Raw genomic sequence first — 24,664 nt, 5'->3', positions numbered from 1 at the left:
CAACTTCATTCTATGCCATCTCTCTAGAGACCTTATCCCAGGTCTATGGATAAGACTTATACTTGTATAAAGTTGATGGATCATGTATTTTTAGACCTTTTAGGGTTGACTGAAGGTCAACCTAAATAGTGGCATTATGCTGTTTGTTTTCTGAGACTATGCAGGTTAGGACTTGAATGGTGTGTAGGTTTTTTTTTCTTCCAAAGGAGATTTTAATTGTACTGAGAAAGGAAAAAGATGCTCATGTTTCGGCTTGGCTAATTAAAGAGTCTTCTCCCAGAAAAGCAAAGCACTTCTGGAAGTGGCTGCACACATTTTTATGTGTTTGCCAAAAGCATGCTCTCTACTGGAGATGTTGAATTCTAATTACTGTAACATGCCTTTCAGATTTTTGGGTTTTACTGTCTTTTTCTAGCATACAGGCACCTACTATTCTTGTACAAGCTCCTTTTTGGCATCTGTTGGAGAAACTCACAGCTTTCGCTCTTCATCAAATCCTGGGTTGCTGCCTTTGGAGCCTAGAATAGGAATTCTCCATCCTTAACAGAACTGAAACTATTTCTCATGCTCACTTTGTTTTTCTTCTTTTCTCCCTCCTCTGCCTCCCTCCCTTTTTCCTCTCAAAACTTGAACTTTTTAGTAAACCAGATGTGCTTCTCAGGGCCCAAAACTGCTCCATTCCTCAATGAGCTCTCTGTTTGTTGAATCACAAGTGCTGTCCCTGCCATGGAAACTTCTTAGAACAGGGCCAGTAAGGGAAGAGGCCAGAATACAAAGAAATTCCATGATCCTGGTCCTTTTAAAGTTTCAACAACAAAACACACACAAATATGCTTTATCACAGTTGAAATAGGCCTTAGTGTAAGAATATTTGGTCATTAAGATGATAATCAATGACAGCCATTGGGGTTAAATATTGTTCTAAATATGGACCTAGCTAAATTAATGTCAAGGCATAATAAAGAGTGTTTTTAATAAGGGGGTGGCTGGGGGTTGGGGAGGGTGGCAAGGAGTGGCTAGGGGTGGAGGGAGAGTGGCAAGGGGTGGCTGGGGTTGGGGAGGGTGGCAAGGAATGGGGAGGGTGGCAAGTGGTAGCTAGGGGTGGAGGGAGGGTGGCAAGGGATGGGGAAGGGTGTCAATGGGTCACTAGGAGTTGGGGGGGCTGGCTAGAGGTGGAAGAAGGGTGGCAAGGGGTGGGGTGTGTGGCAAAGTGTGGCTAAGGGTGGAGAAGGCAGCATGGGATGGCTAGGGGTAGGGAAAATGGGAAGGGGTGGTGGGGGAGAGAAGGTCTCTGCTGGACCCCTGCAGACCTGGCTGGCCTTTTTGGATGGTGGGGGGAGGGAAGGTCTTTGCCCCCCCATGCTTGGCCCACACACCCCTCCCATGCAGGAGCAGAGCCGGGTGGGGGCACCTGGCAGTGGCCTCTGGCAGGGCAGGGGGAAGGGGGAGGGTTTTGGAGGTGATTTTCCACCCTCCACTTGACCCACACGTGCCCGCTCGGTGTGCCAGTCCCCACCCCACCTCCTTATAGCTACACGTCTGCCTCCATGAATATGTCCACTCCCCTCTTAAAGCCTTCCAAGTTGGCAGCCATCACCACATCCTGTGACAAGGAGTTCCACAGTTTATCGCGTGAAGAAATACTTTCTCTTGTCTGTTTTGAGTCTCTTACCCTTCAGCTGCAGCAGATGAGCCCATGTTCTAGTATGAGAGAGGAGGAATGTTTATGAGGTAGGCTGCTCAAATTCATGTATTTGGATTCTTATATCTTGTTTTTCTTCCAGTATTGACCCAAAACATCATCCTCAAAAAATTAATTCCTTGTACTTACCTCACATAGTTGGCCACTGAGGACCAAACAGTTCTGTTGGTCCTTTAATTGGCTGAGAGAGTTATTGGTGGTCGAGGAGGACCACATGTAGCCATGGCAAACCAAGCAAGAGCCTAGGGCATTGGCAGCTCCACAGGGGCATTCATACCCAACCAGTGACGGAAATAATGGATGGTGGGTTCACCTCCCACACCTCCTCCAGTTTATTCCACATAGCCATGAGGGGTTATGACAACCATAGGTTTACTTGAGTCACCCAAGCTTGAACCCAAGAACTGATGGCTTTAAAAAAGACTGCTGGTAAGCTTCTGCCTGGCTTCATTGATGCTGTCTGACTTGCTTCACTTCCAGGCCATTTTACCATCACAGTTTTCCTGTAGGGCTGGAAAAGTTCATGTTTCTATTAGGTCACCCGATCTCTTTCAGATTTACCTGCAGATTTTAGCATCACCCCCTTGCTCACAGAACAAGTACAAGAAGCCATCTTCCATGAGTTCCTTCCACTGTCATTACACTGCTCACATGACCACTCAAGTGAATAGTTACATGAGGCGGTACAGGTAACTTGTAAGACTTAAAGTCACCTTGGACTCCTGGGTCATCAAACTAGATCTTAATTACAAAATCTTTGGTAGTTTCAGAGGGTAGCCATGTTGGTCCAAAGTAGATTAGCTAGATTCAAACCCAGTAGCTCCTTAGATACCAACAAGATTTTCAGGATACAAGCTTTTAAGAATCAAAGCTCCCTTCATTAGAGGAATGAACATTTTGTCTAGACAAGATGCTCTGTGTCATTCTTCTTTTCCCTTTCCCACCCCAAGTAACAGTGCATCATTGTGGGACTGTTTCCATCATTGCTCTTTGCCTTCCAGTCAGATCCCCCCCACCCCCAATCCACTTTCTGGCTATCTCTAATGGAGTCTCTGCAGCCACTTAATTTCATTGGCAGGAGTAGCCGTGATCATATGCCTCTGTTCCACTTTCCATCTCCTTGTTGAAACAACTCTATAAAATAAACAACTGTCTAAACTATTTGCTTTGGCTGAAGGTGAAATTCAGTGGAAAGTCTGGCAATGGGAGCCATACAGGCACTGAACTACAGACTTATTATGTCATGAGATGGAAGAGTGATAACTTGAGGAAATTATATTTTAACAAAAAAATACATCTACGTCTCTTGCAGTACAAAGTGAAACAACATGAAGCCTTTGCTACACTTTAATGTGTTTTTAATCATGGGTTGGGACATAGTGGCAAAAGACTTGGTCTTCCCATGGGAGAGAAGAGGGTTTTAGCGGATTCTGCAGTTAAGGAATCGGCAAGTCAGGGGCAAGCCGACTGGTATATTCAGCAAGTCTTCTGAGTCAAGGGCATAGTACAGGGGCAAGGGAGATGCTCACCAATCCCTGGATTACTAGGACAAACGTATCAGGTCTAACACCATACAGTTGTATATATTCACAATTATACACCTCTCCACACCACTATGAGATCTTCCCTCCAAAATACATGCCATACACAGTATACAATCCAAACTGGTAAAAATTGTCCTTGATTGGAATTCTATATTCATGGAGCAATTATCTACTTAACTAGCTATCCATCCAAAACAATTGCTGAATATAGAACAGTAACTAGCCAAGAAAATAATGTCTGCCTTTGAGGGAGAAGTTGTTTTGTAAACTGTTGACATGATCAAACCATCACTGTCAGTTAAACATGACTGAGTGAGAACTCTTATGTTTGGAGCAGTATTACCTGAATACCATTTTTGTAGGCATTTTGTAGGAACGGGGCAGGGTTTTAGCCACTCTGTACCTGCATTGGACCTTTTGGTGCATCTTGACAGCCCTTGTGGGAGACATTGTTCTAATCCAATAAGCTTGTACATACTCAGAGGTGGTGTTGGTGGTGGAATGGAAATTCTAATCATGCAAGACCCTAAATGCCTTACATGTCCTAAGTCACCCTGGACTCTGCACTCTGTCCTTCATAGGCAACTTGCAATTTTCAAGCATGAAAATAATTTTATTACTTTTGGTAAGAAAGGGCAAAAATGAGCTTCTCACTCCAGGAGCACTCTGTCAGTAATCAAAGCCACTGCTTCATAATTAGGCAGTGTTCTAGAAATTTTCATCTACAGCACTCACATATCCTTTACAGTGGGCAGAACAAAGCTCTTCCGTAGAGAAAAAAAAGGATACTTCTGCATCATATAGGAGTATAGAAGAATCCTTCAGTCTATTAAAGATATCTTTACTACAGTTAAGCACTTATAACAAAACTGGAACACACTTTTCCTTCACTTTTTTTCCTGGTCTACTGCCACCTCCAAACACCTGAGTGACTGGTCTTGTAGAAGACACACAAGGTATAAATGATAACACAGGAAGGAACAAGATTGAGTCCATGCCATTCATTATGGAAAGTACCTTGTCCTAAAACTACTCAGTATACTTCACAAGAATACTGACCATGGCTGTTTCCTCACTCACCTTTTGTTGCGCACTACTTGCTTCAAGTAACATGGGTTCCAGCAGCAGTCCCCACTACCGGAGCAGCGACAACACAGCCGCCCTGATTCTGCCCCCCTCCCCCCGGTGACCCCTCAGCGCTCGTCATTTCTGTTCCTGTTCGGAACAGCGCCTCTTGGGAAACCCTCCACGACTACCTGCAGTGGGGAGTGTGACTGCACGCTCAAAAACACCCGAAGCTTACAAAACTGTTTTGCCTCTGCTTTTTTTTTAAGTGAGGAAACGGCCCACGTGTTGTCAAATGTTTAATGTTGGTTTACTTCTCAGAGTCCAGTTGTGTAGTCCAGTTGTAGAGGTATCCATAGAAAACATGAGGCCCAGAGTACATCTATCAAATGGTTCAGGAATCTCACTAGCTTTATAACTTTTTCAGGAATAGATCCGTTTGGCTTATATGGTGCAACAGAGACATGGACTGACAAGGATTTAAGACTCAGCTGCCATCAAAACAGCAGCCAAGCAACTAGCTCCCTTCTCCTCCTCCCTTCTGTTCTCGTTGAGCTTACATCCAGATGTCATTCCACTTCACTGGCTGCTTCTAGTGTGCTGGGGAAACACAGAGTGCCCATGATGTCATGACAAGGATATGTTCTAATGGAATTTACAATGGTGATACATGTGTAGCTGCTACTTTTCCACACATTTATCATCAAACTTAGTTGGATCCTGATAGATATGACATGAAAGGAAAAGAGCCATGGAAGGAGGAGGAAAATGTGCAATTTCTAAAAGTAGGTTTCTTTCAAAAATGGGCACCAATAAAGCCTGTTCTGGGAGGGAAGAAGCTGAGTGGAAATTGATTGGACTTAACTGTTTATCTCTCTACATTTTAGAATTTCTGTCCAACCATTATCCTTTAACATGGCTTCTGGCATAATTGTCAGAATCATAACCTTCCCTAGTGATTCAGATATGAGAAGGGGGAATGACAGAAAGAGGCAAGAAACTCACTTCAGCTGTCTCAAGTCCCAGATTTCTCTTCAGGCATACACAGTTCACAATCTCAAATAAGATTGGCATGTTATTTGCAGTAATGTGTATATAACGCACACGTTAGTTCAGAGTTAATGTCCGGAACGATATGCTGAATGAGTGATACATTTTCACCTCATAAGGAGGCCTGTCGATTCTTAAGCATTTTACTTCCAAGCTACCATTGGAACAAATACTGGTGAATGTAGGAACAACCATGCTGGATCAGAACAATGGCCAATTTAATCCGGTATCCTGTTTCACACAACAACCAGGCAAATGCCCTCAGAAGGCCTACAAGCAGGGCATGGAGGTCAGTGCCTGCCCCTGTGGTTGGCCCCTACCACTGGTGTTCAAAAGCTGTTACCCCTTATTATGGAAGCTACATTTAGAGCCCCATATATATGTGTGTGTGTGTAATTACTGTGAATGTCATTTGGGTGATAGATTGCAATACAGACTGCTAATACCACTAGGTTAAGGAGCAGCAGTGGTGTAGTGGTTAAGAGCAGGTGTACGCTAATCTGGAGGAACTGGAGTTGATTCCCTGATCTGCTGATTGAGCTGTGGAGGCTTATCTGGGGAATTCAGATTAGCCTGTGCACTCCAACACACACCAGCTGGGTGACCTTGGGCTAGTCACAGCTTCTGAGTTCTCTCAGCCTCACAGGGTGTTTGTTGTGAGCGGGGAAGGGAAAGGAGTTTGTAAGCCCCTTTGAGTCTCCTACAGGAGAGAAAGGGGGGATATAAATCCATCTCTTCTTCTTCTTCTTCTTCTTCTTCTTCTTCTTCTTCTTCTTCTTCTTCTTCTTCTTCTTCTTCTTCTTCTTCTTCTTCTTCTTCTTCTTCTTCTTCTTCTTCTTCTTCTTCTTCTTTGTGGCTGATTAATATTGAAGGCAGAGCGACTGGGGGAGAAGTAAGATACTGTTCAACTATTGTCCTCTCCCCACACAAATAAACCTCATTTCCTCCCTGGATTACAGAGCCTGTTAACATCCAGGCTATTAAAATGCCTGATCTGCTGCTATGTTTGCAAAAAGCAAACAGAACTCAAATTTTATTGTGAAAGATTATTTTGAACCAGCAGAAGAGTTCTGTGAATTGAGAGGAAGCAGTTTTTGTCTATTTCTCCCTTGTGCTATTCCTGAAGCTTATCCAGGAGTAGCATTGGGGCGGGGGTAGGGGGGCTGAGAGGCTTCAGGAGCAGGGGAGGGGAGGCTGACAGAAATCACCACCAGATCCAAGGCCATAGTCTTAGGATCACTAACTAGGTTCAAGTCTTTTTAGCTCACAGTTCTTTTGGTGGTGAAACACATTCGCTTTTTGCATCTTCACACATGAGGGAGTGATGTGCCAACATCAGGTTAGGCATTGTGCTAAGTAAACTAAAGGGTATTCCACCCAGCAGAATTATGCTTCTGCCCCACTGAGTAATTTTGCAATTTCTTGCAGGCTTAGCCAAGGTCTTTATTGTATTGTATGACCTTCTCTAAACTTACACCATCTCACTGGACCTGGGATAACTCTCACAGGATAGAAACGTAGAATGAGGTATAAACTCCCTTGGGCTGCAGGACAGTAAAACAAATCTTCATAAGCAGTTAAAGGAACACTAGTCGTTCCAGTTCATATACATTTATGCCTTTTCTTTTTAGTTCTATTCGCTGGTGTTTATGTTTCTTCCCCCACCTTTCTTCCTTTCTCTGACAGTATGCCAAGGCGCTGAAGCACTTTGGAGAGAATGAGGGTCGGATGCAGCCAGATGAATTTTTTGGCATCTTTGACACCTTCCTGCAGTCTTTCACAGAAGCCAAGCAAGATCTGGAGAATATGAGGAAGAAGAAAGAAGAGGAGGAGCGCAGGGCACGCATGGAAGCAATGGTGAGAATTCAAGGTCTGGAGTAAAACAGGGAGATACATCTTTTGCTTTCTTCTGTGAAGCCATTTATTCCAGCAGCTCAGGGAAAACTGAGGGACATCTCTGTCCTCTGTGCTGCCAGTTGCCTGACCTGAGTTTGCAGTATGTCTCCATCAACACTGCACAAACTCTTTGGTAACAGAGCACCTAGGATATTTTGTTTCTTTCACTTGCCTCTCAATAGTGTGATGTCTGCATGTTAATAAGAGCCCTTGCTGCCCAAGAGTACAATGCAGGCAATATGGAAAATAACACTAGCTGTAGCGAAGGAGTAAATACCAGTGGACAGATCCAGTATCCTTGCAATAGGAAACATTGCAACCATAAAGAACCCATCAGAGAAATCAGCCACTGCCACTGAATCACATGGTGAAGGTGAATGACATCGTTTTACATTATGAGAGTCCAGATATTCAGTCTTCATCTCAGGGTCATAAAAGTGGCTGAAATATTGCTCCCAGAGAATTGCATTGTTGACTAGGACCTAGTTTGCTTTGAGGGTCTGTGATGTATGCTATTTATATATCATTGTAATTCTTGAGGGCATTTCATCATAGAAATATCTGTGCAATAGTGTTAGTGATACTTGGGGATGTGGACTGGTAAGGACAGTTACAAATAATTACCACCCCATGGAAAGTCATTTCCTGAACACTTTCTCTCTGAACACTTTCTCTGGGACACTGGACTTCATTCACCTTTTGAGCATCTAACAACATTTTTTTATTGCTGTCTTTACTAGCAGAGCTACTGTTATTGTTTTTGGCTCTGGCAAGCCAATTCTTTAAGTTCAAGAGGGGTGCTTCATTTGCTTAATGGATCCTGCAGCAAATTCTCTGATACCAGAATCCCTCGGGAGTAGGAAGGTTCATGTGAACTAACCTCCTTCTCTAACCTTCTGATTTTCCAAAGCCTGAGAATTGCTTTTGCCTCTTTTCATGTTACCAGCACTTTAACCCTAACAGCTATGACAACTCCAGCCTTGCTAAGAATGAGGGCTGCATTTGTGCTCAACTGATGTTTTCAAAATTTCTCTGTTTTCCTTAGTCAGAAGGATTGGACGGGAAAGCCTGTTTCCAAAAAATTCTGCAAGTCTTTTACAATGAATGTTCTTGTGCATTGTATAAAAGATCAAGCCTTGGCTTTAGCTTGTGACGGTACAAAAATAATTAACACTTTTACAGTTGTTGCAAAAAAAGAAATGCTGCCATGACTCATGAATGGAGGGGAGAATAGGACATAATTTCATGTCCAAGAGTGAGGGTCATTGGTTGGGAATAGAGGACAATTAGATACTTGGCTAAGGGGCAGAATTGTGCCTAGCCAGCAAAGGAAATGCGATGGGTCATGATTTAGGATGCATTTTTAACTCCCATGAAATCAGTAAGACCATATCAGTAAGTCAGTAAAAATTCAGTAAGTCAGGGGTCTCATATTACCCCCCCCCCCAATGGGGAGGGGGAGGAATATTTTCTCTTTCTTTTTCCTCTTTCTAATTTTCAGCCTCATGGGAGTGCCTTGGGTTTAAGAAGAAAGGTCCTGCTTCTTTGTGTTTTTAACATAAAGTGACAGTACATTTCAGCAAATTCAGTTATAATTTACCAGTCATTTATCCAAGAGTGCTCCCAGTGGCTTTTATGCAAAATTTATCCCAGTGAAATAAGCTGTGGCTCATAGTTTGAATTATATTTTCAAAAGGCCTTTTTGATTTAGATTTGGCAATTTTGAAAAGGACAAAGCAAATATGACACAAGAGATTATGATCAGATCACTTTAACTTTAAAGCAAACTTTGGCCCTGTTAATTTGTCTTCAGAAACAGTTTAGCACTACTTCTTTCCTGTTGTTTCAACCATCAGCCTTGTCTCCCTCCTCTTGAAGCTATTTAGTACCAGGGGGAAGATAAAAGTAGAGAGCATGTCTCTATATTCTGCCCCCCCCAGCTAATAGCAGAAATTAGGACAAACACAGAGGGAAGTACTGAGCGGGTTAGAGTAGCATTCTAAATGACTGATCTGAATTTTTAAAAATTCTTTAAAACACCATTTAAAACATCAGCAGCATTGAAAATCTGATCACAGTTTCCCACAATGCATCTTGTTTACCTCTCAGAGACTTCCTGCTCTGAATTTAAAATTGAGATTGGTTGTGCCTCTGTTTGATCCCTCTTCTTGCAGTATGTGGCTAGCATTTTGTTCATTAATATCTCAGAAATGTCACAAATCCTTTATTTGGTACCTCATTCCGTGCTCCCTCCCTTTTCTCACAGTCAAATGTAAATATATTTAATATATTTGATTTTTTTTACATGATTTTTAAAATATCTACCTCGTTTTAAACTATCAATTTTTATAGCTGTACAATAAAACCCATGTATAGAGGTTTACTTTTTTACATGGGGGTAGAATTTCTAAGTCCACAAGTGACCTACTTTGAATGTTGTGTGCTTGGATCAAAAAACCAGACATGGCCACCTCCTTAATGCCCTTAACCAAATTTGAGCTTTCTCCTCCATCTGGCTAGCCACTTCTAGAAATAGGGATGGTGGATATGGGACCATTGGCCTTTATTATTCACCTTGCCTTCTTTTAGCAAATTATCGGGAGTTTGGGCTCTAAGAAGCCATTAATATTTTACGGCATTTAAAGCTATCCTAAGGAATGAACAGCAGTATGATTTCTGCAGAGCTGCTGAGAAATTTCAATCTGTCTGTCTTTTCCCAACAGCTCAAAGAACAACGAGAGAAGGAGAGGCGACAAAAGAAAGCAAAGGACAGCAGCATCTCTGAGGAAGGAGGAGGAGAGTTTGATGATCTCGTATCCGCCTTGAGGTCAGGCGAGGTCTTTGACAAGGACTTATCGAAGCTCAAGCGTAACCGCAAGCGTTCAGGAAACCAAAGTTTGGAGACAAGCCGGGAACGGGCTGTGACAAAGCTCGGTTATTAAAGGAGAGCACAAGAGAGGGATGAAAAACTGCCATGAAAGAGAACCATGAAAGAAAGAAGATCACAGCTAAGAGCCAAACAAGATGATAGAGACTAGCTAGTTATTTCCCCAGGAGAGGAGATATGGCTAGCCCAAGACTTTGTTTAATTTTCCATTATGAGCATCTTGTTCTCTTCCTTATCCATCTAATTGGGAATGGTTCTAAAAGTGCCTCTATACAGTCCAAGGGTTTTGTCACAGAGATGTTGCTTTTGATGGGTGCATTTAACTTCTTGACACTTCCCCTGCAAATTCAATTAAGCCCTAAATTGTTGGGTCTTGGGAGCCAAATAGCAAGAGGGGGAAGAAGAACAGTATTTACTCTGTGCCAAATTATATACATAAAAGCCCGCTCTCAGTCTTGCTGAGAAAATGTAAGACAGTCTCAGGCTGGTTCTGAAACTTCTTGCTCCTTCTTCATGGTTTGGCTTGGTCATCTGGAGTTTGTGATGGAGTGGTTCTACGGTACTGCAGTTTCGTTCTTCCACTGGATTTACAGAAGGCCAGTGATCAGAACTGGGCTTATGATATGCAAAGCAAGTGATACTGTGTCAGAGGAAGTTGAGAGAACTGCTTAGCTTGCAGTTACATGAACTGTTTGTAAAACCCCTTTCTTTTCTAGAACCATTTGAGTCTTCAGGGATTTACTGAGTCTTCAGGGATGTGCCAAGTTATGATAAAATGAGAAAGAATGGTCTTTAAGGAAAAGGTACCACAGCTGGTCCAAGCTAGAGCTGTTGTCATTGCTGAGCAATGTGATCCATGAATAATCCCACATTCAAAGCTGCATCACTTTGTTAGCACAACAAAATTGTTCACTGAATAGGAATTAAATGGACAAATGGAGTTGTCTGATGGTTGAAAGTGGTAATCCTTCATTTATGGGCAGCCATAACTTCACTGGGATGAGTGGGTGATTTCATTTAATGAGCTGGCTATCTTAAAAGCTCTCAAATCCCAGCAAGTGCTGCATATGGCTAATGATAAATGCAGTTATCAGTAGGTAGCTTTGAGACAGAAGGATTTGGTATGGAGAGATAGAGAGTGCTAAGAAGAATAAAACAGGAGAAACAACTAAAGGTGATTCTTGGAAAGAGCTCTGGCAACCGCAGATAATAATGGATTATACACACAAAATAATCTAATGTGCATGGGAAGAACAGAGAAAAAGCCTTTATTTTGGATTTTGTTTCCGTATGCTCTTGTGGCTATGCTGCAGTCAAAGTGGACAGTGCAAGATTTCTTGACTCCTTTTTTTCATTTCTGTGTGAACATTAGATTATCCTTGCTTTCAATGGCCAGAGATAAAAAGAGGGCAATAAGCCTGGGTGTGAGACACTGAGACAGTCTAATCATTTTCTGGCAAAAGATTGCATTTAAGAAAGAAGGCAATCCATGGGATTCTGGAGAATTCAACAGAGGCTCAAATTGTCACTTTAAGCTCCTACTTTGGTTTGTCTCCAAGTGTTATTTAATTTCTAACTTAACCTTGAGTCTGTAGAGTAGCAAATGCCTATATCTCAAGCACTGTCCAAACAGTATTCTATGCAAACAATAGTTAAAAACTATAAGGGCGGGGAAACTACTGTGGAAACTTGCTGGGTGACTTTAGGCCACACTCTCAGCCTCAATCCTGTCAAGTATTTGGATAGGAGACGTTAGGGTCGTGACATGGAGGCAGGCAATGGCAAACCACCTCTGAATGTCTCTTGCCTTGAAAACCCCACCAGGGGTCACCATACGTCAGCTGTGACTTGATGGCAAAAAAGAAAAGAAAAGGTGTGGTATTCTGGTCACACAACTAAACCAAATTCTCAGCTCTGGAGATAAGCAAAAACAAAATAATCGGTCTAAACTGTAATTTCTTTTTTTATGCTATGTTTTGAGTCTACCATCTCTAAATGTTCCTGTTCATGACATTCCACAACACAGTGCTTCTGCTTTATACTCACGGTGACGAGCTGGTTATCGTACAAGGGCTGACCACATTGCTCTCTGCTCCCCAGGTTCCAATCTTAGAAACCTCATGAAACACCACATTTAAAACCTCCATTTGCAAACAGGCACCTTTTATAAAAGTTTTTTTTTTAGATTTGTTTTTTTAAAAAAGAGTTTCCAAGTTTTTCAAGGCTGTACTTTTGGGGAATATTTTTCCTTGGATGTTTCTAAAGAAAAAAAAGTGCTATTTTAAACTCTTTGCTGCTGTCAGTAGTACAGATGTAGTAGTTTTCCTCTACTCATTCCAGAGACAATACACTGAAGCAATATGTGCCATAGTGAGAGGCAAAGTTACCCCTTGTCAGAGCATAAACTTTAGATGTTCTTCTGGGATCCTTTTTTCTTCTGTTCTTTGATATCAGCAACATAGGTCATGGAAACAGAAATTATGTATCAGGAAGCAGTCTGTAGAGAATATACAAATTCTCACAATTCCAACAAGTAATATCCAAGAGACCTTTGTTTCGGTTACCAGTTGTCCCTAAAATCCAGAGTCCTCAACTGTGTGTGTATTTTGGAATTTTTCCCACATTTCCTGCAATGTCCATGGCAATCTGTATAATGTTGGGCTGAGCTCCAGGCTAGTTCTGTTGGTAGAGCTTATATCTCTCTGTATATTTATATGGCACTTCTATTCTGGCAGCTTCTTATGCAGAGGACTCTAGTATGTGATTCAAGCATCCCCTAGAAAATCCAGGAAATTTTTTTAAAAAGGATCTCCTCTAGGCTTTTTTAAAAAATAGGCTTTTATTTCATAGGGTTTTCCTATTTGTTGCTTAGCTGATGAGCTTCGCGTCTGTTGCTCTTAGTATTCCAGGTTCTGTTGCTAAAAAGAACAAAATCTGGCAACCTGGAGGGAGGGAATAGCTTGAGATAGTTTCTGTTATTCAGAAATAGCTCTTGTTAAAGAAAAAATTGGCAATGCCTGTTTCAAGGATAACACTATGGTCATTTCTCTTTATCAAGCCAAATGAGCTTTATTAGAGTCTTTGCAATGTGTATATAACAGCACAGCTAAAGTGGAATTACACTTTCTGTAAATTTCATTCATTTTCTGTCAAAAGATTTATCAAGCCAAATGAGCTTTATTAGAGTCTTTGCAATGTGTGTATGACATTACAGCTAAAGTGGAATTACACTTTCTGTAGGTTTCATTCATTTTCTGTCAAAAGATTTGCTGCACTGGCATCATTCCTTTATTCATGAGATATGCCAATCTGCATGAATAGTAAATGAAATGAAGCTACCATGTCCAGTAGAATGGCTAGAAGGCATCAACCCGTATCTTTTCTCCTTCCCCTGCTGAAGACTTATCCTTTCATTGGAATCTTAGTTTAATATCAAGTGGGACTTCTTCAGACCAGACTTTTTTTAATGATAACGTGTTTTTGGAGTGGTTTATTCTGTATCACTGTCTCTGAACATATAGAGTGGCCCTCAGACATTTACCAAGGATACTCACAGTACCTTCTCACAACCCTATTAACTGTGTCTTGAGTTTTAGTTCTGGTGGGTAGTTTTTGAGCCACAATTATAAACATCATCTGTTTCAGGGCTAGGCTGTCCTTTGAATACTGCAAAGGATAACATGTGCATGTCATTTCCTGCTCCTAAATCTGCTGTTCAAATGAGACACCTTGTGTCAGAGTTTTAACATGCACCTTCATGCCTGTCAGGGATTTATTCCTCAACAGCTACTATTTCCTCTGTACCTTTGTAGAAAAGTAGCAGTTGATGCTTTAGTACGGTCACGGGCTGTTCTAATCCATTGCTTTGCTTCAGTACAGATGACAACTGTGGTATCCAATGCTCAGGATACATACACACATATTCTCTCTCCTCCTCCCTATCTGCATAGTTTCAAAAAGGGGAATCTATCAGCACCCTCCACATCATTTCAAGCCTGGTCTAAATGTTATACTTACCCTGTGAACTTTTCTGTTGTGACATGCCATATGTACAGGTTGATATGTACAGATTACCACAAATATTTGGCATATTAGGTTGTTAGTTTACTACCTCAAGAATTACATTGTAATTTGATCATTTTAGCCTCTGTGCGCATAATGCTCAGAGGAGACGAAGCCTTCAGTGACAAATTTTCTACCCAACCATTGCATTATGACTAAAAAAAATATGAATGAGTGGAGACTGTAGCGCTTCCTCTCTGTCTGTGGGTCTCTCCAAAGCACTGGCATCTAATACAGCTTCTGGATCTTCCTTAGGGAGTTAGCAGTGATTCATGGAATATGAAACATTCAGAATTTCACATGAGAGGGCAGAGATAGCATGTGATAATGGGTTTTTTCAACAACAGAATACTTAACATGAGTATGTGCTGTAATCATGTGCTTTGGCAAGTATACCACATCACGTTGCTAACGAGGAGTGGGCTAGTGTTATGTTTGGACTGCACCTTATTGAGAGGTCCACCAATAGCATTTGTTACAGGAAGACAGAACCAGCCAAGGTATAATTGGACAAAGAACAGGGAAAGGGAGATTCCACTTGACCCAAAGCTCACCTAATTTAAGTTTGTATTTGCATCTATTTTGGCAACAGTCTCGTAATAAAAAGTTCTAACTGCCAATGGGATGGGGAAATAGCAATTTCTCTTCTGTGAGGATAGGTGTTGGTTTACAGCCTCTTGACTATTTGCTTTTCTAAAGGAAACATAGAAAATGTTTTCCAGTTCATTACACTCCCGGGCACATTTATCAGACCTTCACTATTTCTCCCTCATTATAACTGAAGTGAAAAAACTTGTCAAGTATATCCAAAGCTAGACATAATGAATATTAACTTTATCTTACTCTCTTCAGCCTACAACTTTTATTCCTATGGAACCCTGGTTATCAAGCTATTACCAGTAGTCTATGGAACCCTGGTTATCAAGCTATTACCAGTAGTCTGCCCACTTCCCTTTTCCCCCTCCCTCCCTCTCCCCACCATATGCAGCTTTTGAAATCATGTAAGTGACACACAGGAAACTCTTGCACTCCAGGAAAACAGTTGCAGCAATATGTGCTCCTAATTAAGTTGACTATTTCTGTAAGTAATGCTGATTAATAGCGAAAGCTGAATACTGGCAATTCAAGCCAGTAGCACACCTGGTTTGATAGAGATGGATTAATAATTTCCTATCAGCTGCTGAAACAGTTCTTGAAACAAAACCATTCCTGCAGCCCTTCTAAAAAGGCATTCCATGTGTTGTAAGAAATAATAAAGCCAAATCTCACCCCTGCCCCAAAGATGGAACCATGTGGCAAGCACTTACAGTGGCTTGTGATTAGGAAACTCATGTTCAGAAGCGCTTCAATAACAAGTGCAGCATTTGAGATGGATGTAGGAGAGGATGAAAGGGGAGATTATCTCAGAAAGGGTTACTTACCTCCTCAATCTTCAGAGCTTTGTGTAGATTATTATTCTATCATGTTGTAGTCCAATAGCTTAGGAGCTTCCATTGAGGGAAAGGACAGTTGTACAGTTCTGTTATGTACATGATGTATGCAGTTTTTTTAAAAAACTCAATGTTAATGTTAAAAAATTACAATTTTAGGAATGTTTTAGGGAAAACTTGTAAATGAAGCACCTCTATTTATTTTGCCTTATTTTAGTTTGCTACTTTTGTGTATATGTTACATTGCAGCTATGACTATTGAGACTACACCAGGGCATTAGAAGCAAGCTGGGTGCTATGCTTGGTAATTCTAGGCCAGGTTGGATGAGGGGCGGGTATTTCATCTGGTTAGATTGTTCTATCAACGTGGTCATGCTTCTCCTAAAGTACAGAAGGGCTTTATTCTCTTTCCATTCATTTATCCAGTGGAGGCCAACCCTTTTCCAAAGTAGAACACAAATCAAGTCCAAAGTATTGGTGTCACTCTAATGCAGGGGTCTGCAACCTGCTGCTCTCCAGATGTTCATGGACTACAAATCCCATCAGACCCTGCCAGCATGGCCAATTGGCTGATGGGAATTATAATCCATGAACATCTGGAGAGCTGCAGGTTGCAGACCCCTGCTCTAATGCATAGTGCAATACATAAATATCCTCTGAGTGCCTTGTGGTGGTGTTTGCTTCTAATCTTAATTGGTAAGAGACAAGAACTGCCAACCACATCTAAAATGTCCATGATATGTTGAAGACTTGCAGCTTAGCCTGTATTTTTTCACCATGCTCTATACTACAAGGTAATATTGGAAATAGACACTGGGTATATGACACATTTTTATTTTACCTACAGTTTCTCAAGCTTAACATCAGCATTTTGATTCCATCTTCCTCAAAACAAAAGCAACCATCGCTGTGCCACCTGTGTATATATATTTCTATAAAGAAAATACACTTTTCTGAAGTGTACTCAGAGGTAGCAACCCTGTCTTAAGTGATCTTTTATATTAGCTAAGGAGTGGCTCCTTCCATATTGACTAAGAAAGCCCTACTGTGAGTTGGTCTTGCATGTCTAATGCTTTGGTGTCTCCTCATTTGTTGATCAGATTAAAAATATAAATGAATTAAATGTACAAAACCTGTAGCACCCTTTTTATTGGCACCTTTTTATAAGAATATAATGTAATACTAAAAAAAATTAAAGATATATTGTCCCTAATTCATTCCTGTGCAGTATTTTATTTAGTGAGCCAAATATGTTTAAACAAAGTCTAATATGCCCTAGCTAAGATTATTTTATTGTTCAACACAAGCACCATGTTAAAACAACACCACCATTTTCAGGATGAACATTGACATATTCTGTATATGCAGTAAAGTCAGGAAGCATGAGTGCAACAAACTTCAAACAGGGCTAGTATACCTGGTATTTTTATGAGATTGATTCAGGGGGAGAAAGAGATCAAAACTACCTAGAGTTTTCTTTGAGATGTCCTCTGGTCCTGCCTTTCCCTGGCACCCCTGCCTAATGTTTTTTTTACAAAGTTTGGGAGGCATGTCAGGGGAAGGTTCCAAAATGTAGAAAGTGAAGCATTGCTAGGTCTATGAACACGCTCGCTCACTGTCCCTCTAGGGTTGTTCAAGCACTTGGGTTTGGATTATATGCAAACAGCAAAACTACCTGCTACCCAACAAGCTTTCCTTCTTTCCTTCACTTTAATTTTGAAAAAATGTGAGGGTTTATAAAATGTGTAGAATATGATTAAGAATGACAACTTGAGTACTAAAATCTTCATCTTGAGTATGTGAGTCATTGTACAATTGTGGTTTACTACCTGTTTTTATATCTCTGTTGTTGGTAAAGATGCATTCCGTTTTACATATGGGTGCAGAGGGAGACACAAGGGAATACACAGTGTATGTTTTTTCTCAGTCTAGGCTGGCTCTTACCTGGTCAGCAGAACTGTGTACAGTGGAACCTCGGTTTTCGTCAGTGATCCGTTCAGAAATACCCGATGAAAACCGAAACCAATGAAAACCGAGGTATGTCGTTTGCGCAGGCGCAATGCAAACAACGCAGCTTAGTTATGCAAAAATCACCTTGGATTTCGCTGGCGATGGTTGACGATAACCGAAACCAACGAAATCCGAAGTTGTCGTAAACCGAGGTTCCACTGTAATCAGTATTACAGTATTCTTATTGTGACTGTGGAGCAATGTCCTTGGGAGGGGTTGGGGGTTGGGGAAGAGATCCTCTCTCTCTCTGTTCAGGACATTTACCGATACTTCCATCAAGGCACTTTAGCCACCAAAAAGGAATGAGGCACAGCAAAACTATTTCATTTGGATGTGCCATTAGAGCAGGAAGTTCAGTATATTTTTATTCAACTGTGCTACTTTTAAAAATTTGCAAGGCAACCTTCAGCAGCAATTCTCATTCCTTATCAGGTTTTTTTTTTTAGTTTAACAAGTCATATCAAGGCCTACCATTTGCTTCCGTCTGCTTCTCTCTTACATACATACTGCTGTTTTAGGGTTGCCAGCTTTTGGGTGGTGGCTAGAGTTCTCCCGGAATTACAAATGATGTCTGAACTACAGAGATCAGTTTCCCTGGGGAAAATGGCTGCTTTGAAGAGTAAACGCTGTGGTATCACATCCCTGTTGAGCTCCTTCCCTACCACAAACTCCAACCTCCTCCAGTTCCACCTCCAAATCTTCAGGAATTTTCTGACTCAAGAGTTGGCAACCATATGCTGTTTGCTTCCCTCAGGGTTGAAAATACCATACTATTTCTAAAGCTACCTTCAGTGAGTTCAATTTTTTCACCATAAATGCTGCTTTCCAAAGTTAGTCAATCTCAGGTTTCAGCTCCAGCTGTCTGCATATCCTCCACCCACTGCTAGGTCTAATCAGTTTATGCAAACAAGTAAACTCTGGTACTGAGACAAAACTACAACCCAACAGAAGAAACTCCAAACCTGCAGACAAGCTAATTCATGAACAAAATTCTTCCTTTGCTTATTGACAACTCTCTCCATTAAACCTTTACCCTTCTTGTTATCTAAGGGTGTGTGTTAGTTTATAGAATGCAGGAGGAAGAAGTTGGATAGGCACTGAAAGCTATTTTAGTTAGGTTCCCCAGCCCAAAGCCAGAAGCTCCCAGATCCAAACTGGTGAAAGGGAATTTTTTCAAAGTCAGTGAGTAAATCCAAACAGTTTCTAAGAGAAAATGGAATGGATCAGGGTTAAGTGACTGTTGTTAATTTGTAGAGACTGAATCATAGATTGTCTAATTGCTCTCAGATCTCAATCCAAATATCTGCCCTTCGTGGCAAGTATTCCTGTCAGAATACCTGAATCACTTAGCCCACCTTGCATCATGAAGAGACTCAACATAGAAACAGAAAATGCATCAGAACAAAAGAAAATTCTGAAGTCCCGTGTGCCTTCATCACCCTCTGTCACCTCTGAAGTCAGGAACTGGTAGTAAGATTGACAGTTATTTTACAAGTTCCTGCAACTGTCACTTCAACAGTTTAGTTTTCAGCAACAGATGCTTTTTCTTAACCTGCTTGGTGCCAGGATGAAGTAGGATGGGCTCTTCCTCTTCTTCCCTTTTTCCATGGAAGAATAAAAGTATTTGGTGTCACAAAAGCCATCTCAACAGATGGACTGTGAATAGGACTGGAATTGAACCCATGAACATGAAAAAAAATGATTGTCCCTTCAGTCCCGAATCAAACAAATGCAGCTAAATGAATTTCCATTTTTAAAAGGAATGTCCTTGAATAGATTTGTTTTATAAATGGGAATAAGATATATTATGTGTGTTTTTAAAAAAGTTGCTCTACTGTCAAGGTGACAACACTAGCACTTGACCTGTCATGCCCCCAGAGAAGCTTTTATTATTTTCTCATTAAGCATCAGTTATCCCTATAGTTACAATGGGTTTAGTTCTTTGTATAGTGTTCCAAGGGAGGGAATTTTAGTTGGACCCTGTCCCACTAGAGACAGTCTTCCTGTTATTACCCAGTAACCCTCCTGTTTAGCTCAGTCTGTCAGTCTAAGGTGCCTAGGGTAGTTGGAAGACTGCAATATATGTTATGTCCAAGGTGTATAGAGATAGCATAAAGTTAAGGTGTACAGAAAGTAGAATCCAGTTAAAGGACACTCAAGGAACCCAGAAGAAGCACAGACAAAGTGGACTTTCCTGGAAGCAGTCAAAGAAAGAACAAAAGTCTCAAGCTTCAAACTGTTCCAGTCAAGAAAGTACTTTATCTTAGTTAGACCCTGGGAGGTCTCAATTCTTCTAAGCAATAAACTTGTTTTTGAACTGTTACACCTTGCTTGTATGTCTCCCACTCTGTTCCACCCAAGAACAGGGCACCTTTTGATTGCTTTACTTGCGGGACAGAACAAAACCAGAAACACAAATGGATTCTAATGCCAAGATTTGAACAAATGTAGACTATCATCTCCACAGGCAAAGTCTTGCTAGCATTTTTTTTTTATCTGTTGGAGTTCTGAGACACCCTTCAGAGGCAGCCCCATGTAGCTCTTTTCCATGCTATGTCTCATGGTGGTCATACCCTTTTTCTCTTGAAGAGGTCACAGCTAAACCTGGAGAAAGTCATGCCTGTTCTTCAGAGGCAAAGCCATGCCTGTTCTTCAGAGGCAGCTTCTGTTTAGAACTGGCTGAATACTGGACCATTGTGGCTTGCTCTCAGCACCTCAGGTCTTCCTCTGGATAAAGGGCAACTCTGTCAGCTTTCATACTGCCCATCATTACTTTCTGATCACAGTCTCTGAATGTCTGAAGAAGAGGTAACCCAAAGTGGAGTATCATCCATACGTAGCCAGTAGTGAGATTTAAATGATTTAACAACCGGTTCCAGTGGTGGGATTCAAATAATTTAACAACTGGTTGTTTACAAGCACCATTTTAACAACCGGTTCTGCCAAAGTGGTGTGAACCTGCTGAATCCCACCACTGTACATAGCTCCCCAAGCCATTCCCAGTAGATTCATCTAAATGCCAGTTTTAATGCCCCACCCCTATAATGTCACAATAAGAATTACACAAAATGAAACAAGTAATCCAATTTGCATCATTTACTCTGAACATAGGATGTTCCCTAGTACAGAATGCGGATCCTATTCCATTTGGCTGTATTATATGATAATTTGGCAGTGTTTCCATTATGGGAAGAGGCTTGAAATAATTTGTGTGTTTTTATTTCATTGCAATGATAAATCTGCCCTCATAAAAGATGCTAATCAGGCCTTAGATTACCAAAAGGGCCATGGCTGAATGCAGTGCTCAGCTCATGCTTTGCATTTATAAATTCTCACATTTCATGAACCTGGGAATCCTAAGCAGCAAAGCAGGAGTTTAGATAAGACTTGGCCAGGATACAAAGTAGGATCAGAGAGGTCTGCTTCCTAAAGGCAGCCTCTTAAACTTTAAGGGGAGAAAGGTTTTCTCCCAGGGTTGAATCTAGCAAATATGGAGCAGAGAAGTTCGTTTTAAAAGCAACAGTAGTTATGTTTGCAGGCCTTGTCCTACTCACTGAGTGGGTCTCTCTCCCCCTCGTTGCACTCCTGCCAGCTGTATTTAATTTTAGCAATAATACTATCTTGGGCCATCTTTTTCCACGGAATGCAAGTTTTAAAGTAAATAAATAACAGCTTGTTGATGTGGAATGACTGCCCAAAACCACACAGCAAGATGCTCAGCAACCAATTAGGTCCTCGTTCATTCCATGTGGAACCACTTTAAACAAATGCAGTGGTTCTTCAATGCTGCCACCACCTTCTCTTCTGCCAGCTCTTAATGCCCCCTCTCCTTTTCAAATTCAACATCTTGAAGAGAAGCAACGATGCCATATTGCTCCTGGGGAGAACTATCTCCCCAAATCTGGATTTTGCAATATCTCACAGTACAATCAGCACGATCTAAAGAACATTTGACATAGCAGAATAATGCACACTGAGGCACTTGCAGCAAATGGTGAGTATTTCTGGACCTCTGGGCATAGCTGGCTTGTCCTGCAAATAGACTGGAAGTATTATTACAGTAGGCAATCTGCAAAAATGTTTACTCACCATTGTATCAAATAGAGGAACATCAGAAACTGAAATGGTGACAATCATCTAACCCCCTTATGTTCACATTGTTCAAAAGTAGAGCCATCTTCAAACGGCTATAACCCAGGACATCTATCTTTTAAAGGGGTAGTGACAGAATACATGTATTTTTAAATATTCTGCCTCTCTCAAACAAATACAAACAGATAATGAACTGCCTTGGAGCTGTCAATCTCTAGTCATGGGATGACCATGTTGGCCATCTCAAACAAACCCAGCTTTATAGAAAATAAGAATATCTTGTAAAGAACGACAACATTTCAGTTCAGTTACATATGCCATGGTGATGCTCTGTCTTTCATTTATCATTAGAATGGAGAAGTTCTCAAGATATGCCCCTTCTGTGTGAATATGCACACTGAGGCATTTGGCTTCACATCAAGAACATTTCTGAGCCCTTGTAATTCTCCAGATTCTTGCTTTCTGTGTTAATGAGACTAGTGCAGCTTTGCCTCAATTCTCTCCAAACCCTGAAACGCAGGCTTTGGCAGCATTTTACCTTTTCCACCAACCACAACTTTAGTAAATATCGGGCAGAACTGCCAGCCGTAACATAAGACACAACACTTTGTGGGTAGCACGTATTACCGTAGATACTCATGTATAAGTCGAATTTTTCAGCACATTTTTAATGCTGAAAAAGCTCCCCTCGACTTATATGCGGGTCATTAAATTTTTTGTGTGTTTTTACTTTGCCGGCCAGCAGGGGGTGCAGCTTTTATGCTAGAGGCACCAAAACTTCAGGGTACCCTCAGAAGACTCTCCTGATGATACCAGCCAAGTTTGGTAAAGTTTGGTTCAGGGGGTCAAAAGTTATGGACCCCCAAAGGAGGTGCCCCCATTCCCCATTGTTTTCAATAGGAGCTATTAGTAGATGGGGCTACCCTTTTGAGGGTCCATAACTTTGGACCCTCTGAACCAAACTTCACCAAACCTGGCTGGTCTCATCAGGAGAGTCTCTTTATAATACCAGCCAGGTTTGGCGAAGTTTGGGTCAGGGGATCCAAAATTATTGACCCCCAAAGGGGATGCCCCATCCCCCATTGTTTACAATGGAAGCTAATAGTAGATTTTTCATTTCTGATAATATCCCTCTTAAAATCTAAGTTGGGTTACATTTGGACATACAGATGATGATGAGGAATCCGGTTTTGAAGGATTTTAACTCTTGTGTTTTAGCTTGGTTGCTGGCTGAGCTAAGGTTTTTGTACTTTTAAAGTTATGGTTGATACCATATTGTTCTTGTTGACCCTCTTTTCCACTTACAGAGCCAGTTTACTGTTTTTCTTTGAAATAAATATTCAAAAACACTTAACCTACTGATGCCTCAATTGATGCTGCATTTCCCACCCTCGACTTATACGCGAGTCAATAAGTTTTCCCAGTTTTTGTAGCAAAATTAGGTGCCTCGACTTATATGCGGGTCGACTTATACACGAGTATATACAGTATCTCCTCAACTTTGTTTATATGTGGACCTTGTGCCTCCCCTTCCCTCTCAATGTCTTTCTGTGTCAGCAACCAGTGCTGCACATGGTGATGACTTATAACATTTCAACTTAGTGCCACATCTTGGCTGAAGAAGGATAGATTGCTGAAGCGGAGAACTGAGGGGGTAGCTGCTTGAATAGAAAAGAGATATTGGCCTGGATGTCTCAACAAGGACACTGATGTGCTCCATCCAAAATATTAGCAAATAATTCTTAAAATTTTTCAGGATAAAAGGCCAACATATATGTACTAATGGAAGTATTAGATTGCTTACCTAGCTTTGTCTGAGTCAACAGAAATTTCAGAGATCTTAATCATTAGGACTCTTGAAAGCAACATTCCCATTTCACCATTCATCTAAAGTGCTTTCAACTATTGTCTAGCTCATCATGTCAAGAGGTACAATTTGGATCATGATCCAATTATTTTTGTGGGAGGATGTAAGGACTGTTCTTCAGAGTTTGTAGAAAATCCTTATCCTACAAAATATGACATTGGTATGTAAGCCCCTGTTGGGACATTCAGATTTATTAACTCTTTCATTTCAGAAAGTCAAGATCTGAAAAGACTTTATGAACAAGCCCAAAATATACAGTGAGGCAGAAAGTGTACAGGGAATATCTGACCTATACAATACCACTATGTTATTTAGAATACCTCATTAAATTCCACTGTATTCCAATTCAGAATTTTTCAGAGATCCATTTACCAGCCAGCTCATGTGCTATGTAATATAGATCCTATGCCTGACAACACAACAAATCCAAGTGTCTTTTATGACCAAAATCCAAGAACGAAACAAGGATCTCCAGATGTCATAGAAGATAATCCATTAACATAGTGACACTCACTCAGTAGCTAAGGAGTCACTTGTGGTTCTTCTGAGCACTTTTTCTCAATATGGCACCTGCCCAATGTTTCAGAAAAGTAGACAAAGCCCTTACCTAGAGGATTTTTCTGTTGATGGGGGCAGAGGGATCCACCTTGAAACAGCTGCTGTTGGATGAATGAGTAAACTGTGAGCTACTTCTAACACTGTAAACACATGTATTTCACAAATAAAACATGACCTAGTAAAACAATGTATTTATCTGTTTTAACAGTATGAAATGTGATGTTTGCATCTCACCTGTTATGTCTTTAGTTTTAATGGGATGGATATACTTGGTGCAGGGATATCAGCTTCTCAACATAAGGCTGCAAGGCACTAAGAAGAAGTCTTACATCTCCAACTTTCTATAATCTTCAGTCTGTTTCTCTGTTTGGAAAGAAGCCGGGTGACTGCACTGAAGCCCTGATCTATTAAATATGATGTTGGCAAGGCAATAAAGTATATTTTGATTTTGCCCCACAGGACAGTGTAAAAATCAGGAAGGGGGGTTTTTTTTGAGAGAGA

At 41.0% G+C, this 24,664-nt stretch overlaps 1 protein-coding gene across 4 annotated transcripts in view; it reads left to right on the top strand.

Moving 5' to 3' along the window:
* DAAM2 (dishevelled associated activator of morphogenesis 2) overlaps window positions 1-16,116 on the top strand; it is a 249,298-nt gene extending 233,182 nt beyond the window's left edge. For all 4 annotated transcript variants that reach the window (XM_048517373.1, XM_048517546.1, XM_048517458.1 and 1 more), the window contains 2 exons: window positions 7,048-7,218; window positions 9,981-16,116. In XM_048517373.1, the coding sequence (XP_048373330.1) occupies window positions 7,048-7,218; window positions 9,981-10,199 (390 nt within the window). In that variant the 3' untranslated portion in view covers window positions 10,200-16,116. The remainder of the gene's footprint in view (window positions 1-7,047; window positions 7,219-9,980) is intronic.
* Window positions 16,117-24,664: the final 8,548 nt, after the last annotated feature.

This window comes from Sphaerodactylus townsendi, linkage group LG01 (assembly GCF_021028975.2).
Source record: "Sphaerodactylus townsendi isolate TG3544 linkage group LG01, MPM_Stown_v2.3, whole genome shotgun sequence".
Taxonomy (NCBI): Eukaryota; Metazoa; Chordata; class Lepidosauria; order Squamata; family Sphaerodactylidae; genus Sphaerodactylus; species Sphaerodactylus townsendi.
The sequence above is the reverse complement of the archived record's forward strand: the minus strand, read 5'-3'. Positions and strand labels throughout refer to the sequence as shown.